The sequence below is a fragment of the Zootoca vivipara genome, chromosome 14, assembly GCF_965207765.1.
Source record: "Zootoca vivipara chromosome 14, rZooViv2.hap1.1, whole genome shotgun sequence".
In the NCBI taxonomy this organism is placed as follows: domain Eukaryota; kingdom Metazoa; phylum Chordata; class Lepidosauria; order Squamata; family Lacertidae; genus Zootoca; species Zootoca vivipara.
This window is the reverse complement of record NC_142597.1, coordinates 42,473,157-42,488,120: the sequence shown is the minus strand read 5'-3', so window position 1 is coordinate 42,488,120 and position 14,964 is coordinate 42,473,157. Positions and strand designations below refer to the sequence as shown.

The following is a 14,964-nucleotide window of genomic DNA, read 5'->3' as shown; positions in this document are numbered from 1 at the left end:
TGCGACCTAGCGACGGCCCGTGACGTCACAGCGGAGCCATCACCGCAGGCCAGCAGCAATCCCTATCTCTCCGCCGCCGCCGCCAACATTCTTCGCCGCTCCGCGCTAAAATCGTTATTGTCGGACCGCGCGCTTCGCGGACCAATCAGCGCGCCGAGCGCTCTCGCCCTTCCATCTTCATCACCGCTATCCTTATCATTATAATCACACACACACACCCCACACACCAACCGCAACTGGGACTGGCGCATGCGCTGCCGGAGTGGGCGGAGCTCCCCGGCGGTCCGGAGAAAAGACAAGGGAGAGGTGGCCGGTCGCCTCAGACCCCCGCTCAGGAGGGAGCGGGCGGTACTCAGAGAGGGGGGCCCGCTTTTCCGCAGCTCTCGGCGCCTGCCGTCTTCCATTCCTCCTTGGCCGCCTGAGGAGGAGCGACCATGTCGGTCATCTTCTACCTCCTCTCCACGCTGGGCGGCTACGTCTTCGCCTCGGCGCTGCTGCTGAAGTACCCGGGCTTGCTCCACCGACCCAAGCGCCACCGCTTCCGATGCCGGCACATCTCCCACCGCGGCGGTGAGGGCGGCCGCTGGGCGTCGTTGTATTCATGTATATGCATATATATTGTCAAATCGAGAGGCAGGGTTTTTTTTGTGTGTGAAGGGGCGCAGCTTTATTTTGGGGAGTGGGCGTAGCAATTGAGAGAGAAAAAAGCGGGGTGTTCTCTGGTGGAGAGGTTTTTTTGGGGGGGTTGCCCACCTTACTATTTGTAATTATTAAATACGGATTTTTTTTATTGAGGTTATTCCATAGTCACCCGAAGAATATGGGGGGGGGAGCTGTTGCAAATTTAATCATACAATACAGTACAGTAATGATAATTGGGGACGGGAGTAGGGTCTTGCCTTACTAATAATATTAGCTGCAGTATTTATATCTCTCTCTTAACTGAACATTTTCAATCCCAGAGCAGGGAACAAACTGATAAAATAAACAGAGAAAAACAATATACAAAAAATACAAAATCATATATATTGGGGGGGGGGAGGGTCTTGGCATATTATTTATTTGTAATTATCGAATGCACTGTTTTTAATGTTATTTGTTAGTCACCCAGGGAATATGAGATGAATTTAATAATATAATAATGATAATTTTGTGGGGAAGGGGGATTTGTCTTATTATCTATTTGTAATGATTAAGTACATTTTTTAAAATATTATTTATAAGTGTCCAAATGGCTATTTATTGATGGGAGGGAAGCTGTATACATTCAACAATATAATATTGGTAATGAATGTTCTTGGGGGCAGTGCAGATTTTTGGGTGGGGGGCAGATATTTTGCGGGGAGGCAACAACCGGAGAGAAAACTGTTATTGGTGATATAAGTAAAATATAATACCTAAAAATTCTAATAACATTGGGAATGTAGAGCATTTTGGGGGCAACAAGTTGGGAGAAAATATTTGGGGGGCAACAAATGGAGATAAATCTTCTGATGAGGGGTGGAAGGGGGCTACAAAGAACTTTAGGAGCAACAGATTGAGAGAGAAAAATAATACAGTCTTCTTAGGAAGGAACTGAATGGGGGGATATGGTAGAGGAGAGAGAAGACCCGCTTACCCTCCCCCCTTGGGGGTGATGAAAAATGTGTGTGTGTACAAGGTTACACCCCCACCCCAGCCCTGAAAATCTCCGCTGAAGCAATTGATTGTCCTAGGGACTTCAGTGGAAATTTAAAGAGAAGAAAGGGAGAACATTGGCCGTGATGCTGGCCTTGCTTGCTCACTTTTCCTCTCTTAAAAAAGCTGACCTTGAAATCTGTGCCCCCTCCTCGCTCCCCCGCCCCTAAGAAAAGGGGTGGAGAGATTGCTACCTTTCTTTCGTGCCTAGCCTCCCCCCCCAAAAAATAAAACACTTCTTCAGACATCAGCAAGCAAATTTTACTGTGTTGATAATGTCTGAATGTTGAAATGGAGATTATATTCTGTTTTTGTATGTTACACTGTTATTTTTCATCATCGGCTCTCTCAGGGCTGCTTCTCACCTCCTCCACACAATGGCAAGTTTTCGTTCCTCTCTCTCCCCCTAGCAAGGGGTCAGCAAACTTTTTCAGCAGGGGGCCGGTCCACTATCCCTCAGATCTTGTGGGGGGCCGGACTATATATTGGAAAAAAATATGAACGGATTCCTATGCCCCACAAATAACCCAGAGATGTGTTTTAAATAAAAGGACACATTCTACTCATGTAAATACATGCTGATTCCTGGACCATCTGGGGGCCGGATTTAGAAGGTGATTGGGCCGCAGCCGGCCACTGGGCCTTAGTTTGGGGACCCTGTCTTAGAGGATCTGCCTTTTCCAACATCCCCCAAATCTGGCCAGCTTTGTTTTCTAAAGTTCTCTCACACACTCCTTTATGCAGTCCTCTCCTCTAGTATCCCTTGCATTCTTCCTCCCCTTTCTTCCTCCTCAAGCCCTCCCTTTTGTCAGACACTTCTCTGCTTCGGATTTCAGAAGTGTCTTTCAGAAGTATCATTTAGATTTTCCAACCTCCTCCCCCTTCTGTAACTTGTCTGCTTCCTAAACTCCTTCCACCTTTTTGTATCCTTCTGAATTCCGTTTTTTGTACATCCCCCTCCCGATGCCCTGTTCTCTTGTCAGCCATCTGTCAAGCTTCAAATAGGCAATTTCAGAATATTCTCTTTTTTAGAGATGTTGCAAAATCTGCCTTGTTTAGACAGGCAGCAGCACTGAGAGGGCAGAAGGGTCAGGGTTAAGCTGGGAGTAGGTAGGTTTCAGGGCGGCTAATGGACAGCATGTTTTAAAATTTTGTTTTGTTTTCAAAGAAGTCTTTTAATTGGGTCCTGTCCCAAGTTCATATGAGATAGGGCTTTTTAAAAAAAATCAATGAACTATAATCCTGTGCCTGTCTTTTTGAGAGGCATTATTATTATTAACAATATTTCTATACTGCCCTTCATCCAAGGATCACAGGGTTTACAGTATAAAAACACAATACATATCATATGCATGCCAGACCATTATTGAGCAACCTGTGCTTAAATTGTGTTGGACCCTTCATAACTTTGTGAGCATGTACCTTGCAGTAGTTATTCCCTACCCCTTTATGACAGGAAGGTCTATCCTTCCCCATCCCCAACCTGTTACCTCGCACCATTTGATATCAGCTTCCTTAGAGTTGAATATCAACTGCATGTGCTGAAAAGGAAGTAATAAAACGGTAAGAGGTACCAGCACCTATGTGTTCGTTAGCATTATAATAAATAAGAACATAAGATGAGCTTCTTGGATCAGGCCAAAGTGAGCCCATCTAGCTCAGCATCCTGTTCTCACAGTATCCAACCAGATGCCTATGGGAAGCCCACAAACAGAAGCTAAGTTCAATAGCATTCTCTCCTCCTAAGGTTTCCAGCAACTTACATTCAGAAGCATACTGCCTCTGACAGTAGAGGTAGGATGTCAAGTACATGGGCCCCAAATTTCCTCCTTAGAAGGGTTGGTCATCATGCTCCTTTTCTGCAAGAGGGGTTTCTGAATCCTTTAATGGTATATTTCACAACCCTACACTTTATCTTAGTAATTGCACAGCTAGGTCATTTTAGCAGCCAATGGCATTTAAAATGTCATCTTTCCTCAAGGGATTTCACTTGACTCACTTTCTAGTCTGTTTAGCCTGTGCTATTGGGTGACAGAGGGATGCGGGTGGCGCTGTGGGTTAAACCATCAGAAGGTCGGCGGTTCGGATCCTCGTGACGGGGTGAGCTCCCGTTGCTCGGTCCCAGCTCCTGTCAACCTAGCAGTTCAAAAGCACGTCAAAGTGCAAGTAGATAAATAGGTACCGCTCCGGCGGGAAGGTAAACGGCGTTTCCGTGCACTGCTCTGGTTCGCCAGAAGGAGCTTAGTCAAGGAGCATAGTGAGCTGAGCGCCGCAACCCCAGAGTTGTCCGCAACTGGACCTCATGGTCAGGGGTCCCTTTACCTTTACCTTTATTGGGTGACAGAGAGAAGGTGGAACTGCACAACTTCTAGTTTGCCTCTGTCTTCATCCAAAAGGAAAGTGGCGCCTAATCTGGTAAATCATGCAACACAATAAATAACACAATCAATCATGCAAGGAGGGACATGAAGCCCAAGATAGGAAAAGAGCTGGTAACACCTAGCTGCTTTAAATGAACTCTCATCTCCAGGGCCTGATGAGCAGCACCCAAGGGTACTAAAGGCTCTTGCAGATGTAATCTCAGAGCATCTGTCTACGGTATAAACTTTGTGAACTCTTGAAGAGCAGGAGAGGTCCCAGACCTCTGCCCTGCAGAGGCAGGCAAATGTTGTTCCCATCTTTAAAAGGGTTTGGGAGAACATCAGAAAGTTCAGTGGTTCTCAAAGTGTGGCATACCCAAACTAACAAAATGAATTTCAATAGGGACAAATGTAAAGTTCTACACTTAGGAAGGAATAACAAACTGTACAAATATAAGATGGGGGACACCTATGAACAGGATCTAGGGGTCTTAATAGACCACAAGCTGAACACAAGTCAGCAGAGTGATGCAGCAGCCAAAAAAAAGCTAATGCTGTTTTAGGCTGCATCAGCAGTAGTGTCCCCATCAAGGGAAGTACTAGTCCTGTTCTGCCTCGGTCCGTTCTGCCTTGGAGTCTGTTGAGTTCTAGACACTACAATTTAAGAAGGACATTTACAAGCTGGAATGTCTGCAGGGCAGGGTGTCCAAGATAATAATGGGCCTGGAAACAAACTTATGAGGAATGGTTGATGCAACTGGGTATGTTTAGTCTGGTAAAGAAGAGACTGAGAGGAAATATAGCCATCTTCAAATATTGTAAGGGGCTATCACATGGAATATGGATCAAACTTGTTTTCTTCTGCTCTGGAGGGTAGGACCCAAACCAATGGATCCAAGTTACAAGAAAGGAAACCCCAACTAAACATCAAGAATAATTTATTGACAGTAAGAGCTGCTTGACAGTGGAACAGACTCCCACAAGAGGGGGTGGACTCTCCTTCCTTGAAGGTTTTTAAGCAGAGGTTGAATTCATGTGTGAACTAGTGGAGATACCTGCATTGCAGGGAGTTGGATTAGATGACCCTCAGAGTTCCTTCCAATGCTACAATTCTAATCCAGAAGCTTTTAAATGAATGGATGAGGGCATATAAGTAATCACAGAACCTGCAGTCCAGTCCTGAGCTGTTAATACCTGCCTTGCACTCTGAACTGAGGCTGCTTTCTGCGTGATGAAGCTTCCCAAGAGTAAACCTTCACCAACGCATTCCATGAAGATAATCCTGCAAAGCTAATGCCTTCCACTCCTTTTGTGCAAAAGTAAGATGTGGCCAAACAAAGTTGTGACCTTCAGTTGAAGTGGGATACTTGCCTTGTTTGAACTGGTTCTTGTATTGTCCCTGAAGAGGCTGGCCAGACCAAGACTGTTTTCTGCAGGGATTCCCTTAAAGTACAGATCTTTAAGTACAGCCGCGTGCAAGGATGATCAGGATTTTTCAGCACCATCAGAAGAATTTTAGGCATCTGGATGACAAGATCCTTGTCATCTTTTCCTTGCTCCATTCACCTGCTTATACAGTACTTCCACTTGCTGCCTTCCATGCATCCCCTAGACCTGGAATATAACTAGAACTTGCCAGGTTAAGACTCTCCCCGCCCCGCCCCCCTTGCAAAATCTTTCCTTGTTGTGTCCTTATGTTCGTTTGCTGGTTGTAATCACAGAAGAAGTGACACTTTCCTCACCTCTGCTCCTCCATCAAACTGTAATCTCATTTTTGTCTTCCATTATTTAGATTTTTAATGCTCTCTGGGCACAGATACTGGTTCTTTGCAGGCGGAGGGAGAAAAGGGAGGTTTTATTATTTGCATTGGGTCAATGCCTTCTGTCCTGATGAATGTGATGTGCCTTGTTTTAAGGCCTTTTAATCTTTCTAGCTGCTGGCTGTACTGTTACCTGCCATATAAAAGCCACCTTGTTTGCTGCCTCACATCTAATGCAGAAATCAAACTCTGCCTCATCCTGAGCATCAACATGAATGCTTCAAGTAGTCTCAGTTTACAAGCCTTCACAGAAGTTCCTCATCTATTATTAGTAGACAGTCCTGCATTAAGAAACTGTTCTGGAAGATGAGTAACTGAGCTCTCAGATACTCTTATGCCAGAGCCCTGAATCTCCCATCCCTGAGTGGATGAGCTTTCTTTTTTACTTGGGCTACATAATATGCTTTCTATTGAGTAGATTTGAATGAAAGATGCTTGTGGAGGTTCAGTAACAGAGCTGCCAAACTTGCAAATATGAGACCTTTGTTTGGCCTGTCGAAAAGTGGGCTTGTTTAATCAGGAATTGTTTTATTATTGTTATTGCTTTTATATTTATTTGATGTTTTACCTGCCCTTTTACCATAAGGTCCCACGGCAGGTTACAAGTAATCAAAAAGTCAGTAATATATAAAATTAAAAAGACTTTAAAACAAATTGCACTTAACTGGCATAGGGTGAGTCCCGAAAATATGTGTCTTAGATGTCAAAGGCCAATGCCAGGCACACCTCTGTGGGAAGGGAATTCCACAGTGTTAGAGTTGCCTCTTCTGGGCCACCGCCATTCCAAACTTCTGAGGGTGATTGAATGTCCAAGATCTGCTGGTGTTAACATCCAAAAGGGTCCGTAGGGAAAGAGGCAGTCTTTCATATATTTGGGGCCTAAGTCAGTTAGAGCTTTAAACACTAATGTGAGCACCTTGAATTGGGCCTGGAAATTATTATTATTATTATTATTATTATTATTATTTATACCCCACCCATCTGGCCGGGTTCCCCCAGCCACTCTGGGCGGCTTTCAACAAAACATTAAAATACAGAAATCCATCAAACATTAAAAGCTTCCCTAAACAGGGCTGCCTTAAGATGCCTTCTAAAGGTCTGGTAATTGTTGTTCTCTTTGACCTCTGGTGGGAGGGCATTCCACAGGGTGGGTGCCACTACCGAGAAGGCCCTCTGCCTGGTTCCCTGTAACTTAGCTATGTAAACTTAGCTAAGTTCCCTGTAACTTAGATATGAACTGGCAACCAACTATATTAGCCCTATTGGGCATCTACATGTATCTGTGTTTTGAAGTGGTGGATCCAGTAAGCTCTTTGTCCCCTGTCCATGTTGAACCATAAGGCTGCTCCAATTGCTCAAGATACAGGTCATAGATAAGTAGTGACGGCTCTCTTCCATGTTGGGTTGTTGAGAGTTGGTTTAAGATGCCAAGTTGAAATTAGATCAGATCTAAAAACCACTCACTGCACACTTTCATTGACTTGCATAGGATTTGCCCCCAAGCGGCACGTATTGTGGTATAGTCATTCTTTTACATTTCCCCTTCTAGGGAACCATGTCTAAAGACCTTCTTTCCCAGGATAACAAAGCGATGTAGGCTTGCCTTGAGAGTGCCTGGCACTTATCTAGGTCACATTTCATCAGAGTTAAATTACATAGATAGAGGAAAGAAGATCAGCCACTAATGCACCTGAATCTTCTGCAAGCTGGGCTGGCCCTCTGACTTAAACTCACTTTGTAATGTGGGATTCCAGGTTCCATCCTCAGCTGGCCGATGCAACTCAGTTCTCTGGCATGTGGAAATAAAAAGCCAACTTTGTTCATGTTTGTTCCCCAAACATGTGCTTTTTATTTCTTACAAAGGGCTAATGTGACAAAGTGACTTAAGAGACGCTGCTAAGAACCAAAGAAACCCTGAGCTGTAAAAGAATCTGCCTCGTGCTTCTTTTCCACCTAGCCCAGTTTCACACACACACACACACCTGGCACAGGCTTCTCTGGGTTTCTGGGAGAAAGTGATTTTTTCTTATCTCTTACTACTGAGCCCTGCAGGTAGAACTAGGGTGGGCATGTAGAAAATTGCACTCTTCTCTGAATATGTACTAGTATGTATAATCAGCCTTGTACAATGTGGTTGTAATGGTTACTTTATTGCATCCTTCCCCAGCCTCTGTCCCTTCATATCAGCCTCACTTTGCATGGCCAATAGTCAGGGAAGATTTTATTTCTTTCTGAAAATAATGATATACCACTATTGATAAAATAAAATCAAGAGTAGTTTGCTACAGTTATGCATAAAACCACACAGTAAAAAAAAACTCCATAGAAAATGTTAAAATTAAAAATCAACCAACTAATATGGAAAGATGTACAGTTCTCTTAATTGCCTGTGTAAACTTGATGCATGCATTAGAAAAGTTTGCAGCAGGTGCTGAAAAGCAGACACAATGCCTGCTGAATCTCTGTTGTCAAAGTATTCCACAACACTGGACTGATGATACTAAGGAATCTGGTACAGTGGTACCTTTGGATACAAACTTAATTTGTTCCGGAGGTCCGTTCTTAACCTGAAACCGTTCTTAACCTGAGGTACCGCTTTAACTAATGGGGCCTGCCACACCACCGCCGTGCGATTTCTGTTCTCATCCTGAAGTAAAGTTATTAACCCGAGGTACTATTTCCGGATTAGCAGAGTCTGTAACCCGAAGTGTTTGTAACCCGAGGTACCACTGTACTTGTAGCTGTCAACTGAGCCTTTCCAACTCTTGCAGATGATCTCAGTTATCAAGCTGGGATATTAGGGGTTCAGCCAATCCCTGAGGTACCCTGAACCTAAGTTGTTCAGGACTTTATAAACTAATACAAAGACCTTGAGCCTGGCTTGGTAGCAGACAGACAGATAGGGCAGGTGCTTTAACAATGGTGCCACATGTTTTCAGCCAAATAGAAGCCTGGTATCCCGAATTCTTCACCAGCTGGAACTTCCAAACCAGGCCCAAGCGGAGTCCTGCATGATGGGAGTTGTAGTTCAACAACATCTGCAACACAAAAGGTTGTGGGAGACTGATCTCATAGATGAAGTACTGTGCTAAGTTGTGTCTCTTACCTTGCAGAAGTACGTTGGGTAGTTGGTACAGTACGTGTTTTGTAGTCCAACTTTCTGTTTCCAAAAGCGGTTGACTAGGATCACTTATTGCTTGCCCTCATCTAAAAATTGGAGGAATAATGTCTCTGAATATGGAGGCTTTATGATGTACTAATACCCAAGTTTGACTAACACATTTTAAAATAGCCATCTAAGGCACAAGCAATCATCACCTCTTCTAGTAATGATTTCCATATTTTAATTAGAGAGGAAGTTCGCCTCACTCCACACCCAGCCAAGGGTTTTAATGTGGATCAGATCTCAGATTCAATGGTTGCTTAATCCTGGCGCTCAGATCATATAGCTGAAAACATAATTACACAATCAAGTATTTATAGTCTTCTGTTTATTTTCCATTGTAATTTTGCTAATTCCTCCATCGCACTATGTGAGCATGGCAAAGGTAGAAATGGTAATTAGTAAGGGGAAAACATGACTGTTCCGTAGAAGTTGAGTGTGGTAATATTTATGTGTGCTTGAGCCACTTAACAAGATGTGTTAATATAGTAATTAGATGAATAACTAAGTGGGCAGGTGGCCATGCTAATAAGTTGCAGCAGAAACCTTGGTGGTGCATTGAAGACACAGATTTTCCCCTGACCTAGGTGGATTAGAGTGCATTTCATCAAATCCATGAATTTTTATTTAAGCTATTTATATCCAGCCTTAGTTAAAGCTATGGTTTTCCCAGTTGTGATGTATGGAAGTGAGAGCTGGACCATAAAGAAGGCTGATCGCCGAAGGATTGATGCTTTTGAATTATGGTGCTGGAGGAGACTCTTAAGAGTCCCATGGACTGCAAGAAGATCAAACCTATCCATTCTTAAGGAAATCAGCCCTGAGTGCTCACTGGAAGGACAGATCCTGAAGCTGAGGCTCCAATACTTTGGCCACATCATGAGAAGAGAAGACTCCCTGGAAAAGACCCTGATATTGGGAAAGATTGAGGGCACAAGGAGAAGGGGATGACAGAGGATGAGATGGTTGGACAGTGTTCTCGAAGCTCCGGACATGAGTTTGACCAAGCTGCGGGAGGCAGTGGAAGACAGGAGTGCCTGGCGTGCTATGGTCCATGGGGTCACGAAGAGTCGGACACGACTAAACAACAAGAATATCCAGCCTTTGAGGGGAAAACCCTCCAAAGGCAGCTTATAAAATATAATTAGCTTCATATACTAAACAGGTATATGCACATTCAAATAATTTTGCAGTATAATCTTCCTTTTATGCACCTATCTGTGATCCATACGTCCCCTGTCCAACAAAATTGTTCCCATGCCATATACCAAGGATAGTCAGCATGGTGCCCTCCGCAAGCAGTACATCATGTCAGGTGTGCTTGTCATCTTTTTGTCCTGTTCTTCAAAGCTTTTTACATCTATGTGCCAGGCTGTCATTCAGCAGGTGTTGATCTGTACCTAGGTGTGACGGAGAGGTACCTGGCTTATTCCTTTCCTTCTAATGAGCCCAGACTTCCTCTTCCTCACCCTGTTCTGCCTTTATAGAATCAGCAGGAAGAAGGAAGGTGGCAAACCCAGAATTGGCCACTTAATATGGGGCTCCCTACCTTTCACTTTGGCCACCTCATGAGAAGAGAAGAATCCTTGGAAAAGACCCTGATGTTGGGAAAGATTGAGGGCACAAGGAGAAGGGGACGACAGAGGACGAGATGGTTGGACAGTGTTCTCGAAGCTACCAACATGAGTCTGACCAAACTGCGGGAGGTGGTGCAAGACAGGAGTGCCTGGCGTGCTATGGTCCATGGGGTCACGAAGAGTCGGACACGACTAAACAACAACACCTTCCACCCTGTCGTTCCCAATGGGTACCAGCCACCAGTGTTTAAAGAATTAGAACAGGGATTGTTACGATGGGATTTCCTTGCTTCGTAGCTTATGTTTTCTCTTTCTCTGTTGAGGAGGTAGAACTGATGCATTTGCTTCCTGATTTAACAGGCATTTGGTATGTTTAAGCTGAGCGTGACCTATGAACTGTAGCCTTAAGGAGGAAGGGCAGTGAGCACATGCGTTAGTGAGTGGGTGAGGGTAAATAAGCTTTGAATCTCCTTACAGTTCTAAATGTTAGGGGACCATGGTTAAATTGTACTTTTTCCACTTTTCAAGTGCCTCTGAAGAGTGGTTATGCTTGACACATACGCCGGAAGATATCTCAGTAGAGTAGACTTTTTTGAGAGGAAGGATGGGATGGCAAATGTGTGCTAAAGCCTGTTCCTTAACCTATTGCAGTGTCTGTTTGCAGACAGTTTCGCACGCAATACATTTTGTCTAGGATATCTATTGAAAACAGCTGGTGCACAGCTGTATGTTGTATTAACAAACATTGCACGTTCAAGATGTTGGAGGTAAGAGTTCTGAGTTGCTGCATGGAGTGCATATTAAGTGGCTTTAAACTGGCATCGACCCCACACAGCTTTGCACCCACATTCACTCACTTACTGCAGTCCTTGGCAAGAATCTGTGTTAGACTCATGCCTCCCAGCTTGGCACTTACTGTGCAGTGAAACTGGGTCCTTCAGGATAAAGAAGGAAAGACAAAGAACTTTTTGTTGGAACAGAGTAGTATAGGCGATTGAATTCATTGCAAGTGCTGCTTAGATGTCTGGCCAGTTTTGACAGTGTTAAATCCATTTAGCAATAGTAGGTGGAAGCAGCTGTCTTAAAGTTGTGCCATTTCTGTCACTGGGTTTAAGTCTGTGTTATGCATCCCTGTTTCATTATATATATATATATATATATATATATATATATATATATATATATATATTCCTGTGAGGTGAAACTAGGCACTATTTCGGTGAGTGAGCCAAGCAAACCATAAAATTCATGAAATGTCTTTAAAATATTATTTTATTATTTTATATGCCACTTGATGCCAAAACAGGCTTTCTGTGGTTTGCAAAATATGAAGACCTGTTCCACAAGCATTAAAATACAAACATCCATTCAGTACAAACCTCAAAATGCACAATGAAACAATCCAGCCACTAAAAGAGTAGCATCTTCAAAACAGTTGCAAAGTGTTCCTGTTTAGTAGTTTTTGAATTCACAAAATTCACCTAGCTCCCTTGTAGCTCTTAAAACATGCAGCCATGATTACAAGCCAAGTGGTTGCTATTTCCTTTAAAATGCTTTTTTCCCCTACAGGGGCTGGAGAGAATCTGGAAAATACCATGGCAGCATTTCGCCAGTGAGTATCACAATCTTTATCATCAGTACAGTACCTTATTTGCTTACACAGACAGTTGACACATGTGCATCTCTAGTGGCACAATGGGTCAGTGTGCCTGGCTGTTAACCAGAAGGTCGGTGGTTTGAGTCCACACAGGCATGGCTGTGGGCAGGATTCCTGCGTTGCATGGGGTTGGACTAGATGACCCTCAGGGACTCATCCAACTCTACAGCTCTATGATTCTATGACCTGCTTACTCAGCCAGTTGTTCTTGGACAATAGCACTTGGATTAGCTTCAGTCCAATCCGATCCAGTGTTTCAGAGCTACAGCGGAGACCCCCTGAGGCTCTTGTCTTGCTTATAAATTATCTCAACAAAAATGTTCAGGTTAAGCAGTAGGCTTATTCATTTGTCCTTTCCCTGAGCTACAGTGATGTGGGTGGCATTCCTCATTTCCTGCAGGTGGCATTCCACATTCCCTGCATGCATTCGGTGTCCTTTGAAGGGTCTGTGTGTCTGAAATACTTTAGCGTTTCCTTTCATGTATAAACAAGAGCTGCTGTTTGCAGAGGACATAATGTCATCCTCCCTCCTGTTAACTTCTATTAACTCCTCTTGAGAAAGGAAGCCATCCAGCACGTGGGGTGGGGTTGGCTTTTCCAGGTCAGGGAGGCAGGTCTAAGCTGGAGAAGGAGAGGCTTCTCCTTTCAACTCCCCACCTTCCTTCCAAGATATCTTTTCACTTTTGTAGTGGCAGACAGATGTCTTGTGGGCTCTGTGTTGTCAAGGTGTCTCCTTCCTTCCACAATCAAAACAGATGAGAGAGAGGATTCTCTTGCTTTCCTCACCAGCTTCCATCTGTAGTGGGATGGCCCTCCCCCAAAAAAGTAATAGCTGTAAATCTAGGAACCCCTAGAACAGATTTAGAGTTCATGCAGGGAGAGAGGAAGACCAGTTGCACAAACACGAACCTTTGCATCAATGGAACACATTAATTGAATTCCAGCCAATGGATTTTCTCTTAATATTTTGGAAAGTAGTATGTGGTGGAGGCAATACTGATGTGCAAGTTGTGGCTTGCCCAAGGTTGCTTGCTTAAGAATAACATTTGAGAGTAGAACCCAGGAGAAAAGTTTCTGTTACCTTCAAACCAAAACATAAAACTGCCTTCCAGTGCTGGCTTTTCAACAAAGCTGAAGCCCTGAACACAGAAGGTCACTGTTGTGAAAGTTAGATAGTTTAATACGTTTGTGTTACTTCTTGGCCTTGAGGCTGGGAATGCCGTGCAGAAGTTTGCCGTGTTCTTTAAAAGCTTTCCTACGTGAGCCTCCTTGCCACATGGATACACATTGGAAAAAAGTTACAGCAGAGGGCAGTGAGAAGAGGCACCTGTTCAGTGGGCTAAAGTTATCAGATGTTCCTTACAGTCTGTTGCAAGGGTCACAGAGAAGTAAAGGTCAATGTATTTCCTATTTGCCACTGAGAGCTGTGGCTTCTGAAACAAAAGAAATCCAGGGTGGGTGGGTGAATGTCAAAGCTTGTATTTCATAGACAATATCCCTGGATTAATTAACCTTTTAGTAAGAGGACACCCAGCCTTTCAACAGAGATGCCACAAGTGGCTGCAGTCTGGGGCAGGGGAAAGTGATCCATGCAGGCTTGAATGTGCCAGAGTCAGACCTGTGTGGCAACCAGCCCTCTCCCTAGTACTGGGCTGATGGTTGCCTAATATCCCAATGCTTTTAGAGGCAAAACACACAGGGCACACAGACTGCATATGTTCTATAGCACATACTAGACTAGACAGATGATGGGGACAGAGTACTGCCAGCAAATCAGTGTGGTGTATGTTTGATTTGAGCAAGGGCTGAAGAATCAGCAGAATTGGCTCTGTGATGTGGAATCCCTAGAGGTATGAAGTGATAAAAAATATTTGTCTATGTGGATCAGGGACTCAGGTGCACATCTCCAGGGATTATAACCTCTTTTTGCCAAAAAGAACAGACGCCATGAAAAGCAAACACATTCAGTTATCACATGTGAAAAAGGTGTACTGAAATTAAGCATTTGGAACCACAATGGGTCTTGTGGAAGCTTGAAGGCTAGCAAATATATTGTGGCATAAGCTCAGCGGGCCATAGTCACCTTCAGCATTAAGTGTAATCCTGAATTGCCATGATACACCTGTAGCAGCAAAACCAGACGTAGTTAAACCTGCAGATAAACATGTCTCTCCCATATCAGTCTCTACACAGCCACAGCAGGCGCTGTAACTCTCCAGCGGTTTGACTTCACCCCTGAAGGCACACTTTTCCATTGTCTCCCAAGACAGACGGATGCCAACAACAACAATCCTGAGTTGGCAGTCCAGGGTGGTGCAGTGGTTAGAGTGCTGCACTAAGACTTGGGTGACCAGGGTTCAAATCCTCACTCACTGGGTGACCTTGGGACAGTCAGTCAAGCTCAGCCTAGCCTACCTCACAGGGTTGTTGTAAGGAGAATATGGGGGGAGGGTGAATATATATGCCACCTGGAACTCATTGGGATGTGGATGGCACTGTGGTCTAAACCACTAAGCCTCTTGGGCTTGCCGATCAGAGCGTCAGCAGTTCGAATCCACACTACAGGGTGAGCTTCCATTGCTCTGTCCTAGCTTCTGCCAACCTAGCAGTTCAAAAGCTTACCAGTGCAAGTAGATAAATAGGTACCACTGCGGCGGGAAGGTAAATGGCGTTTCTGTGAGCTCTGGGACTCGTCACGGTCCTCTGTATG

The 14,964-nt window shown here is 44.2% G+C and overlaps 1 protein-coding gene across 3 annotated transcripts in view; it reads left to right on the top strand.

Annotated features, from left to right (window-relative positions):
• The first annotated feature begins 234 nt into the window (after positions 1-234).
• The window catches only part of GDPD1 (glycerophosphodiester phosphodiesterase domain containing 1), a 31,309-nt gene continuing 16,579 nt past the window's right edge, over positions 235-14,964 (top strand). The window contains exons 1-3 of one of the 3 annotated variants that reach the window (XM_088657533.1): positions 235-379; positions 424-570; positions 12,167-12,209. In XM_088657533.1, coding sequence (XP_088513659.1) covers positions 250-379; positions 424-570; positions 12,167-12,209 — 320 coding nt within the window. In that variant the 5' untranslated portion in view covers positions 235-249. Of the gene's footprint in view, positions 604-12,166; positions 12,210-14,964 lie in introns of all 3 variants that reach the window. The other 2 variants (XM_035140108.3, XM_088657532.1) reach the window with 2 other exon arrangements.